Source organism: Physeter macrocephalus, chromosome 12, assembly GCF_002837175.3.
Source record: "Physeter macrocephalus isolate SW-GA chromosome 12, ASM283717v5, whole genome shotgun sequence".
Taxonomy (NCBI): Eukaryota; Metazoa; Chordata; class Mammalia; order Artiodactyla; family Physeteridae; genus Physeter; species Physeter macrocephalus.
Window position 1 is genome coordinate 15,269,721 of NC_041225.1, and position 11,851 is coordinate 15,281,571.

Genomic DNA, 11,851 nt, shown 5'->3' on the forward strand with positions numbered 1-11,851 from the left:
TTGATATCAATGCTCTGCTCTAGGAGGTCTTTTTCAGGAAGGGAGGGGGGCGTGTATCTCCCAGGGGCCTTCCAACGGGCAGGGCCTAATCCTGGGTGCACCATGGGTGGGGATCCCTGTGGCCAGGAAGGATCCGGAGGGGTTGGGGGGAGACACTCAGCCCTCCTCGCTACCTCAGACCAAACCTCTCAACGTGCTCTTCAAACAGAAAGTCAGGTCAGCTTATCAATATTTATAATGATCCCAATCCTTTGTATATATTCTTGAGATAATACACATACATATTAATTTTAGAGTTTATTGATATGGTGAAATATTGTCACTTCGCTGCCCTCACCTGAAAGAGTAAGTAAATGGCAGAACAAGCACACCTCCGCACTGGTGTGTTACCTGTCCGTTACCTGCCCCTGCAGTAACTCGCACCCTGTGCCGCTGGCCAAATGATGGCTGTGGTCAGTACCCTCGGGAAGGCCTGCAGCCCCGTGATCTAATCACCCCCGCCCCACACTGAGCTCCTGCTCTGCACTCTGGGGTGTCCCAGCCGGTGTCACTGAGGAGCCCCTCAGGGACAGCACGGAGCAGGGGCTGTGGATATGACGGGCTACATACACCTCGGCATGGAGACCAAGGAGCTCCGACGAGCGACAGTCCCACCTGAAGCTGTGCTGTGTGCGGCTGGAAATTTAGAACCAGCAAGCACCTGGACGTGGGCTGGCTAGACTTGGGGTCATCTGTGAGTGATTGGGGATGGGCCAGTGGTCACGCAGGGGACATTCCGACCCACCTCTCTCCTAACACCGTCACTATGATACTACACACCCGCTAAGGGACACCGAGTAGGGACAGTCCTGAGCGTGGCTGAGTGGCTACACAGCATCTGAGGAGACTAGATGGGAGGACAGTGGTGCCGGGGGCCCCCATGCCCACACGGGAAGAGCGGGTCCTGTGCGGGACCCCCTCGTTCCCTGGTGCCCAGCTTAGGAGTCCGAGCCTTGGCTTCCCACTGGGAAAGCCCGTCAGACCCCAGGGAAGAGGGCGTGATGTGGCTTCAGGGATGCTCTGACTCTTCACTGCTTCTGTAAATCATACACGAGCTCAGCTTCAGTGGTTGCCGTTCCTCAAACTCAGGCGCATAAGAAATATCACCCTGTTTCTCCCTTCGTATATCTTTATTTTCTTCACTTACACACACACAGGACTTTCAGGCTCCAGTAGACTTACAGGATGTGCTTTGGAAAAACAGCAGTTACCGCCCCCCAGATATACCCGAAGAAGCAACCACCTCCCTTGTTTTAGCCGACTGTCACTCTTTTGTCTTCTTGTCGCCTAATAGCATCCTGTTATTGCCCCTTTCCGACTGCCCAGCTTTAGATGCTGCCCGTTGACTCTGCACGGGTGAGGAGCTGGGTCTTCTGCACACACACCTTTCCCATCCCCTGGCTTTCCAGAACGATGGAGTTCAGATTGGATAAGCACTCTCGGTTTACTCATGATGTGAATCTGTTCCCCAGCCGAGCCTCGCAGTGAGCTGTGATTACGTTCCCCTTTCCTGCACACATTTTTATTTTGCCTTCAGTTAACTGTGGTCCCCGTTTGTCATTTGCCTGGTGTCTGTGACCTCATCAGTAATTCAACGCCGTCCTTCTCCAATCGTCTGAATGGACATCTCCCTAGCCTTTGACCAGCTCCATCATCCTGGTGCTGGATGCCCTCTGGGGACCTCTTCCCCTCTCCCCTGGGTTGGGTCTCCTGGTTCTGGAATCCTTCATCGTCTTCTTCCTTGCTTTACTGTCTCTTTTCAAAAGCACGTCTTCCAGGAGTTTCCTACAAAGGAGTACGTGGGAGGTAATTTCTGAGCCTTTGAACGCCCGGAAGTGACTTCGCTCCCTTCTCACTCTTGCTTGATCTGTTGTGTGGGACCAGAGCTACGGCGGAAACCGTCCTGCTGATTCCCGACCCTGTGTACAGGACCTGATCTTGTTATCGTTGTTGTTGTTTCTGTTTGGTTTTGTTTTTCTCTCCGGAAGCTTGTAGGATCCTGTCCTTGCACCCGTTTTCCAAAGTGTCTCGTGATATATGCCTGCAGGACACACTGTGGGCCGTTTCCCCGCATCGTTAGGTCCTCGGCAGGGCCTGAACACTCACAATCTCCCCCTTCATTGCCCCTTGGACACGCTTCCCTCCATCTCCTCCGGCTCTTCCTGGAACTCCAGCTGGTCAAGTTTCGGTCCCTCTGGAGTGGACCTCTCATTATCTGCTTTCCTCTCCTATTTTCCAGCTCTGCCTTTTAACGCTGCTTTATGGAAGATTCCACGTGCTTTTCCAGCCCTTCTTCTGAGTCTGTCATTTTGCTTTCTCATTTTTAATTCCCAAGAGCTCTTTCTTGTTCCCAAGTATTCCTTTTTTATAGCATCCTATTCTTATTGTAGGGATGCCAGATATCTAATCTCTGAATCTAATAGTTTATGTTAAGTATTTTTTTTCTCCTGGAATAATTTTTTGTTTCTTCCAAACTGCTTTTCTCTGTTTCCCTTAGTCTTCCTTTCTCATGATACAGGCTTCCTCTAATCCAGAAAATCTAAAATTTGAGCGGGGGGAATTCCCTAGCGGTCCAGTAGTTAGAGCTCAGCGCTTTCACTGCTGGGGCCCGGGTTCGAGCCCTGGTCGGGGAACTAAGATCCCGCAAGCCACACGGCATGGCCAAAAAAATAAAAAATAAAATGTGAGTGGGACCAAGCCCCTTGGTGCAAAGCCCTGTCCCTCCACGGTCTGCTGTCCTCCATTCCCCCCGATAGACAGCCCTTCTCTGCTCCCCTTCTTTCGGAGCAGCCTGAGAGGACCCCATGGGGCAGGGAGGGCTTAACCTGCAAACCTTCCGGAAGGGGCAGGAAAGACTCGCTTTCTACCAACGGTTATAACAAAACAGTTGAAGTTTTCACACGGAAGCCATTCGAACGTTCATTCACATTAGTAATAAAATATCTGTCACACCCGTGACTGCACACAGGTATGGCATGACCCCAGACCTGAGCACTGTTAGTTTAGTTTCTAAGCACCTTGACACGCGGACACTTGGTAAAGTGAAAATAGAGCACCCCCTTCATTAAAGGAGCACCCCGAGGCCTTCTCTGTCGGTGGCAATGCATTAAATGGGTCTAAGACACCATACGTCTGAATGTCTTTATTTGAGATGATCAGTTCCAGCCACTGTGCCATCCCCGCCACACACACGCACACACACACACGCACACACACACACACTCACACACACTCACACACACACACACACACACACTCACACACACTCACACTGTATTGACCTGATGGACACCATCTGCCCGCTCTGTGATGGAGGTGCCTCACCTGTATAGGTGTGAGTTTCAGTGGAAGCCACACCGCGAACTGGAACTAGAATCTGAGCCCCCTCCCCTTCCTCCACAGGACTTTGTGGTCGGTCTCTCCATCCTCCTGCGAGGAACAGTCCATGAGAAACTCAAGTGGGCCTTTAACCTTTACGACATTAACAAGGACGGCTACATCACCAAAGAGGTACGGGGGTGGCTGGGGAGGCTGGGAGTGACCTGTCTGCCCCCCACCCCACTGCTCTATAACCCCAGCCTCTCTCCTCCTCTCTCCTGCTGCCCTGGCTTCCCGTCCCCCCTCCCTGGCCAGAGACACAGCTCACAGCCTGGCCTTGGAGGGGACAGCGGCCAGCAGCTCTCCTCCTCTCCCGGGCTCTCAGGCCTGGATACCTGGGCGCGGGCGACGTGGAGCTCTGGTGCCCCTCACCACGTGTCTCGATCCCGTTCAACAGGTGTCCTGGATCATCCTTTCTTACGGAGAGGTCCTGAGGGAGGCACAAGTGGAGAAGCTGGGAGCAGGGGTGGGGAGCTGGCCTTGGCCCCCACCAGTTGAGGGGGAGCAGTGTGGTCCCTTGAGGCGGGGTGCAAACGGGGGCGGGGGGGTCCCTCACCACACGGGCCCACAGTCTGGTTTCGTCTGGCCCAAACATTTTTCTGCCTCTGAAATAGTTGCTACAGTTTCAAATTCTGGAGATTGCCTTAAAAATCTAGCTCCAGCTGCTCTTGGAGAGTTAGAAGCTTGCGCTGGGCGGACTGGGTGAGGGTGAGCTCGCCTCTCCCCAGCTCCCACAGCCCCGGCCACTCACCCACCACCGCCCCTGAGGTGCCCCCCACCCTTGGATGCAGCCCCTCCCCTCAGACCCTCGAACCCTCACCCCACCTCCTTACAGCCAGGCTCAGGCCAGCCCCTCCGGCCCCCCTGCAGGAGATGCTGGCCATCGTGAAGTCCATCTATGACATGATGGGCCGCCACACCTACCCCATCCTGCGGGAGGACGCGCCCCTGGAGCACGTGGAGCGGTTCTTCCAGGTGAGCGCTCCAGCCCCGGGCTGCGCGGGAAGGGCGGCCAGAGGAGGAAGGGGCTTCGGCTCTTCGGGCAGTCCTGGGCCTGCCACTGCCCTCTGGGGGCCTCCCCGCTCCCACGAGGAGGTTCAACTTGCATCCCCCATCGGGCCGGTTGTCCGGATCCCAGGGAGCGAATGAAAGCCCTCCCCGCTCACTGATCTGCCAAACTGCGTCTCAGAGCAGGCAGGGGCTCACAGATCCCAAGGCCGCCGACACCCCCCGGCAGTGTTCCTGTGCCTTCCAAGAGCTGCCCGCGGCTCCGCCAGGGACCTGTCTGCAGGAGGAGAGGGTTGGGGTGACTGCTTTGTATCCATGGGGACGGACGGAGCTAGGGCTCCGCCTCCCGCTTGCTGGGGGCCCTTTAGACATGCCTCCATCCTGACTTCAGCCGCTCGACCTGCCCCGGCTGCCTGTCGGCAAGGTGAGGGGGTCCGACGAGCATGGGGGTGCCTTCTGGGGAGCTTGAGCCCAGGAGAGCTGCCGGAAAGTGTCTGGGGTGGGGGACAGGCTGGGGAGACGCCGGAGAGGTCGGCTGCGTGGTGGACGTGGCTGGAGAGGGCACTTTACGTGGCCTGGATCCCGGGGAGGGGACAGAGGGGACGGGTTGGGGTGGAAGGAGCGCACCACCCGCCCCCGGGCACGTCCTCAGGCCTGGGGCGGGGGCCGGCCCGGCGGCGGGACGCACACTCACTGAGGGCGTGGCTTGAGTTGCAGAAGATGGACCGGAATCAGGACGGGGTGGTGACCATTGATGAGTTCCTGGAGACCTGTCAGAAGGTAGGCGGCGTCAGGGCTTGGGGACCCCCGTGTCCCGCCCCTGCCAGCCCACAGCCCAGCCGGGCACACGTCCCCCAGCCCTGCCCTCGGTGGCTCCCCTCAGAGGGGAGAGACGTGGCGTCCTCAGGACAGGGTCACACTGTGGGAAGGAGCCTGGGGCCCCCGGCTTTGCTGCTGACCCTTCTCTACAGAGCACCTTCAGGGGACAGGACGCGGGGCCTCCACTGGCCTCGGCCGTCGGCCTCGCCCCCCGGGCGGCCCCTCGGTTGCCCCTGGCCTCCATCTGGGCGCTCAGCCGGGGGTGGGGCGGCTTGGTCCATCAGTGAGTGAACAGCTCCCAGACGGCCTGGCCATCAGGCCATGGGGCTGGAGACAGGCTGCACCTGACAGCTCCCCCTTCGCCCAGCGAGGCAGGCAGAGCCCCTGGAGGGTTCCAGGTCCCTGACGAGAATCTGCTCACAGTGACATTGGATTTGGGCCCTGCTGGCCCGGAGCTGACCGGGCCTCTCGTCCTCTCTCCCCATGCAGGACGAGAACATCATGAGCTCCATGCAGCTGTTCGAGAACGTCATCTAGGACGCTTGTGGGGGAGGGGTGTCCCTGAGTGGCTGTTACCGCCTCTGCCCCAAAGATGCCAGGAGCGGCCTCCAGGAGAAACTTGTTTCTAATATATTTGCACAAAGTGAATAGTTTGCTGCAGACACACACACTCACACACACGCACACGCACACGCACATCCTTCCTCTGGGCTCGCGGGTGCGGGGGGACAAAGGTTAGGGAGGGGCTGAGTCTGGCTGGGACCTGGGTCCGGGTGACGAGAGCCGCACAGCTCCCACCAGCCCTCTCGCAGGCCTCCGGGCGGGCAGCTGAGAGAGCGGTGTCTTCAGGCCACTGGCCGCTGGGTGTTGCCTCCCCTGACGAGGAGGGTCCAGTCTCCAGAGCAAAGGCCGCTCCCGTGGGAGCCCACTCGCCCCTCCTTTCTGCCACCTTTCTTTCCCACCACACAGGGGCCAGGCTCCAGAGGCTGCTCTGGCCTTCTCCTTCCCCAGGCCACTCCCTGCCCACTGACGACACTTCCAGGATGGCCCTGACCCCAGGACCCCGGAGGGGCAGCTGGGGGTCAAGGGAGTTCAGACTAGGAAACAGGTGGTAATTAGACAGAGGCAGCTGCTTCCTGGAAGTGTTTCCCTGGGTCCCAGGACGCCTGCCAGTCCACTGAGCTGGTGGGAGCCCCGGTGGTGAGGGAGCAGTGGGCTCTGTTCTCCTCCACCCCAGGAAGGGGGCTTTCTAGCTGGGGATGGGGTTTCTTGGTGGGGAATCCGAGGGGAACTGTCTGCCAACTCCACCTCCCCTCCCACAGGCTGGCTCAGTGGGGATGCAGCAGGGGGTCTGCCCACACCCTTCAGGCAGGCACCCAGGTCATCGTGGGTCCTGAGAAGAGGTCACATGGCTCAGGGCCTGGCCCCCAGGGAGCCCGGGGGGGGGGTGCAGAGCAGGCCTGGGAAGGGACTTCCCCCTCCCTCTTTCCTGTTGGCCCCCGACTCCCTGAGCCCAGCAGCCTGGATGAGCCCCCTCTTCCTGGTTAGGGTCCTGGAGGCTTGTAGCCGTGCCTCCACACAGACTTACCCCAACCCCATACAAAAAGCACAAACGCCCCCAGCAGCTCAGGCCGCAGCCCACGAGGGGAGCCCAGGCCCTCCTGCTGGGCTGAGGGCTGGGTGCCACTAGCCCCCATCAGGTGGCCCCAGGGTTCTGTGGAGAGTCAGTTCTGTGCCTCAGAGCAGTGGGGGGCTTGAAGCCCACCCCCCGCCCAGCCCAGCTCACCAACGTTCAAAAGCACAAACCCCGGGGATTCTGCTTGGCTGGGTTCTGCTCTGAGGATGGAGGCCGGCGTCAGCCTGAAGCCAGCGCCAACAATGAGGGCCAAGGGGCCAGAGGCAGGGTGGCAGGTCAACAGAAACTTCCAGGAGAGAGAGAGAGAGAGAGAGAGAGAGAGGGAGAGAGGGAGGCTGCTCCCGCCTGCCCAGGCCACCCCGGGAAGAAACCCAGTCCCAGGCAGTATGGACCGTCCCGGGAACATTCCGAAAGCATACATTCCATCGGCTGCCGCCCCATCTCTGCTCAGGCCTGGCCCTGGGGTGAGCAGGGCCCTCAGAGGAAGGGCAGGGTGGCGGAGGCCATGGAGATTGGCCTGGCTCGGCCGCAGGGACCCCTTGGTACCCACACACAGGTGGCCCGCCCCCTTGGAGTTGCACTGACACCCATCTCCAGTCTGACTGGGGGCCCCCTCTCCCCTCCTCCAGGAGGGCATCAGCTTTCCCCGGCTCAGGGATATTCTCCCCCATCCCCATCCCCACCCCCTCAGCCCAGCCCTCCCAGCTGGTGTGGCTTTGCTTCTCAGGGGCCAAGGCCAAAGGAGAGGGTCACCACCATGCCCTGCCCACCCCGGCCTTGGGCCAGACTGGCTGCACGTCCAACCGGGAGGGGTCTGGCTCCCACTCTGGGATGCGAACTGGCCGCATGTCTGCGTGGCAGAAGTGTCTCCCTGGGAAGCAGCCTAGGAGGGTGGTTCCTGTTCTCAGCACCCACCAATATTCAGTCCTGTATATTTTAATAAAATAAACTTGACAAAGGAGTGGGGCTCTTGTTGGCTTTATCCCGACTCTGAAATTTGGTCCAGCCCCTCCCATCCCTGCTATGAGCCATGGCTTCCGCCCAGTGCCACGCTGGTAAATGTTTTACATTCCCCGAATTGTAGCGTTTGCCGATTTCCACACTCAGTTTCAAGTTCCCAGTGTGCCGTCAGTGGAGGGGGAGCCAAGAAGAGATGCCCGCGGTTTGGAAGCCTTTAGGAGAAGCTCCAGCCCTGCAGCCTGTACACAGAGCCGCGAGGTAGGGTAACTCCTTGAGGTGCCATTTGTATTTCGTTCCCAAGTCATTTCTCTCTGCCAGTTCCAGGAAGTCATTTCTGCGTGTCCCCTTGGCTGGAGGGTGCAGGTCACAGGGCAGAAGCATAATTTGCCTGAAGACATCTTCCTTTCCTGGGTCAGTGAGGGTTATGCTAGAGGAGGGGCAAGAAGTGTGAAGCTGAGGGGAGGAGAGGAAGGGGTTCCCCAACTCAGGGATGGGGAGACGGAGGTTCTGGGGGGTCTGCTAGTGCTTCAAGGGCCAGCCCCCTGGCCATGTGACGTCACCTCCACTGTTTGGCTGATGGGTGTGTCATCAGTAACCGGGAGGATAGATGGTGGGAGCCCCCTTCCACCACCAAACACACCGAAGGCTCCAGTCTACCGGAGCCCCAGGACCTTGGCACAATCCAGGCAAGGGAGCCCTGACCTTGCTGCCTGGGATGGGATGTCCTGCGTTTGCATGGGCTGGCCACTGTGCTGAGAACGTTTGCCGTGGCCACAGCCTGTTGGGCGCAGCCGGAAGAGCTGGGCTGAAAGATGTTAGGGCCCCTCTGCCGTTAAAGAGTGGAGCCAGGACTTGGACCCAGGCAGGTGGCTCCAGGCCAGGTGTCAGCACTGAACTGCCCATTTCATGATGGAGCTTTCTATTTCATCTTAAGCATGTCTTTACCTGGCTGAGCCTCAGTTGCCTTATCTGTAAAATGATCAGAAGAACAATCTCTGATAGGATTGTTCTGATGATTGATTATGGTTATTTACTAGCTTCTTTTTTTTTTTTTTTTTTACTAGGGGAGCCCTGACCTTGCTGCCTGGGATGGGATGTCCTGCGTTTGCATGGGCTGGCCACTGTGCTGAGAACGTTTGCCGTGGCCACAGCCTGTTGGGCGCAGCCGGAAGAGCTGGGCTGAAAGATGTTAGGGCCCCTCTGCCGTTAAAGAGTGGAGCCAGGACTTGGACCCAGGCAGGTGGCTCCAGGCCAGGTGTCAGCACTGAACTGCCCATTTCATGATGGAGCTTTCTATTTCATCTTAAGCATGTCTTTACCTGGCTGAGCCTCAGTTGCCTTATCTGTAAAATGATCAGAAGAACAATCTCTGATAGGATTGTTCTGATGATTGATTATGGTTATTTACTAGCTTCTTAATAAACATGAGCATCCTTCCTTCTCATCCCACTGAAGTTCTCATGCATTTTTTCCCTCTCTACAGAAGGGTGATTCATATCAATAAGCCACCAGAGAAAGGACAGACCTTTCAGAAGGAGTATTCCAGGTGCTGCAAATGAATCTGCGATGGTCCCCAGTTGCCCTGGTAACCCCAAGGCCCATTTGGGGGCCAGCTGGCTAAGGCTATCCACACACCCCACCCTCCCACCACCCCTCACTGTGTGGCCGCGCTGACCTGCCCAGGGCCAGGTGCAAGAGCGGAGCATCCCATGGGCCTGGCTTGACTCCTTCATTCTCCCAAAGACCGATGGAGGAAGGCCCTTGTTACAAACTTTACGGTATGGGAGGAGACAAACGAGGGCCAGAGACACTGAGTAAGGCAACCATACACTTCTCCACTCTGCTCTGCAGCACAGCTTTCCAGAGCAATGGCCAGTCTACGATTTAGCAGATCCACGGCTCCTCTTCCTCCACCTCAGGTTCCCTGGAGGCAAAACCTCTGGGTCCAAGTGCTTTGCTTCCCATTGACCACCAGGGGGCGACGGTACCACACACCAGCCTTGTCGCCAATTTCTTGCCCTCAGGGTCGCCCCCCTCACCACCGCACACACCGTCCCCTGAAACCGACTTGGAAGGGAAGCTCCTTGTCATTTCTTTCAAGACCTCAAAGACATTTTCATATTCCAGCCTCATTCTCCACTTGCTTTTCCCTCAGAAAATTCTATCAAGTAACAATTCCACAGGCACACACGGAGTCCACTGAGCTGGGTCCTGGGATTGAGGACACACTGTCAGCCCTGCTTTATTAACTAGGACACATATAACTCTCATTAGACGGCATAATTGTCACCACACGGGGCTGATTTCATGCCAGCCCAAAGCACATAGAGTGCATGTTTGGATTAGCCAGCCTAGCCTTACCTGTTAGGCTTTTTTTTTTTTCTTTTTTCCTCTCTCTCTTTTTTTTTTTTTGGCCACAGAGCACGCGGGGATCTTAGTTCCCTAACTATGGATCAAACCCGTGCCCCCTGCAGTGGAAACATGAAGTCTTAACCACTGAACCTCCAGGGAAGTCCCAAGGCTTTTGAAGATCCTGAAAAGAAGCTTAAAAACCCCACTTACCCACTTGCCAGGCTCCTGTAGGGTCTAGAAGGCCAGACAGGAGACAGTGCTCTGGGCGCTGGCAGTGGAAATGTCTGGGCTGTCCGAGACCCCATGGGAAGGAGGCGTGTGTTACATGTCTGTCTGGGTACGTTTCCTACCTCTTCCCACCCACCAGGCAGTGATGCCCCAATGACGGTCTTCCTTGCTCCTTCCTAGTTCTGAGTTCCCAGGTCCACACGAAGGGAGGCGTCATTCCACCCTTAGTAAACACCATCCACACACCGGGCATGGGCTGAGACGTGAGGAGACCACGGTGGATAAGACACGGGCTCTGCCCTCAGGATATTCAAGTCAGTGGGGACACTGAAGGCAGAAAGTCCAAGGCAGGGAATTCCCTGGCGGTGCAGTGGTTAGGACTCCACGCTTTCACTGCCAGGGGCCTGGGTTCAATCCCTGGTCCAGGAACTAAGATCCCACAAGCCACGAGGCACAGCCAAAAGAAAAAAGAAAAAAAACTCCAAGGCAGTGATTTGGCCCACAAGGGAAGCTACAGGCTGGGGGACCGAGCTGGCCGGGGAGGACTGCAGGGCAGTGGGCCGTCTCATAGAATTGTGAAGAAAGCAAGAGGAAACAGGCTCGGAGCCAGGAGTTGAGGAACCCTCGTTAGTACAGTATTCAGGATGTCTGTTTACAGTGCTCGGAAGCCTTTTTTCCCTTGTCCGTCCCGCCTTCCCTCACGGACGTGGACACAGTCCAGACAGGAGCTGAGCCGCTGAGTCAGGAGGGCTCTGAGACCTCGTACGGGCCCTCCCTGAGCCAGGTTTTGTCATCCGAACATGGTCCCTTGTTATTGTCACTGCCCCCATCAACCTTCTCCATCCCAGACAAGCCCCCAGGGCCATGGACACAGTTGCCAACCCAAAGTGGGTCCTGGGCCCCCTCCTAGCCCTCTCGCCAATTCACAGGGGCCCCGGCCCTTCGGGTTAGGGGAGCACCAGAGGCCAGCCAGCTCCGAATTCACGTGATCAGCTATAATCGCGTGGACTTTGCCTGAACAGAGAATGTGCAGACTCTAGCTGCCTGCAGAGTGAGCTCTGTGGGGTTCGGAGACTGAAGAAGAGAGCGGGGTAGAGTCAGGGCCCAGTCTGCACAGGGAACGGTGTCTGTGGGCCGGAACCAGAGCCAGCCAAGATGAGGGCAACTGGAAGAAACTACTTCGCCGTTGCCAGAGCCGCGAGGTCCTGGAGGGACCGGGTAATGGGAGCGGGCCTGGCAAGAAGGCCCGGTGTGGCCCTGGAAAGGATTGAGGGCCTCCGGAGCAGGCACCTGATCATGGCCCTTTCTTGGGTGGTGGCACCAGCCGGGGAACCATCCGACCCACAGATCGCCCCCTGACAGCTGCCCCGACTGCCAAGGGCCGCCAGCCTTAGAACCGCGCTCCCTGCCAACTGCGGTGTGCCTTTTTGT

General features: G+C 57.7%; 1 protein-coding gene and 1 long non-coding RNA gene across 3 annotated transcripts in view; one reads left to right on the forward strand and one right to left on the reverse strand.

Moving 5' to 3' along the window:
- Positions 1–6,354, forward strand: part of KCNIP3 (potassium voltage-gated channel interacting protein 3) — a 79,420-nt gene extending 73,066 nt beyond the window's left edge. For both annotated transcript variants that reach the window (XM_007118470.2, XM_024129873.3), the window contains 4 exons: positions 3,442–3,549; positions 4,288–4,392; positions 5,143–5,205; positions 5,734–6,354. In XM_007118470.2, coding sequence (XP_007118532.1) covers positions 3,442–3,549; positions 4,288–4,392; positions 5,143–5,205; positions 5,734–5,781 — 324 coding nt within the window. In that variant the 3' untranslated portion in view covers positions 5,782–6,354. The remainder of the gene's footprint in view (positions 1–3,441; positions 3,550–4,287; positions 4,393–5,142; positions 5,206–5,733) is intronic.
- On the reverse strand, positions 3,186–5,599 carry LOC114487369 (uncharacterized). The gene is made up of 5 exons (XR_003682410.2): positions 5,402–5,599; positions 5,120–5,195; positions 4,342–4,702; positions 3,753–3,847; positions 3,186–3,510 (listed from the first exon to the last, which is right to left on the reverse strand). It is a non-coding gene; the product is annotated as an uncharacterized lncRNA (long non-coding RNA).
- Positions 6,355–11,851: the final 5,497 nt, after the last annotated feature.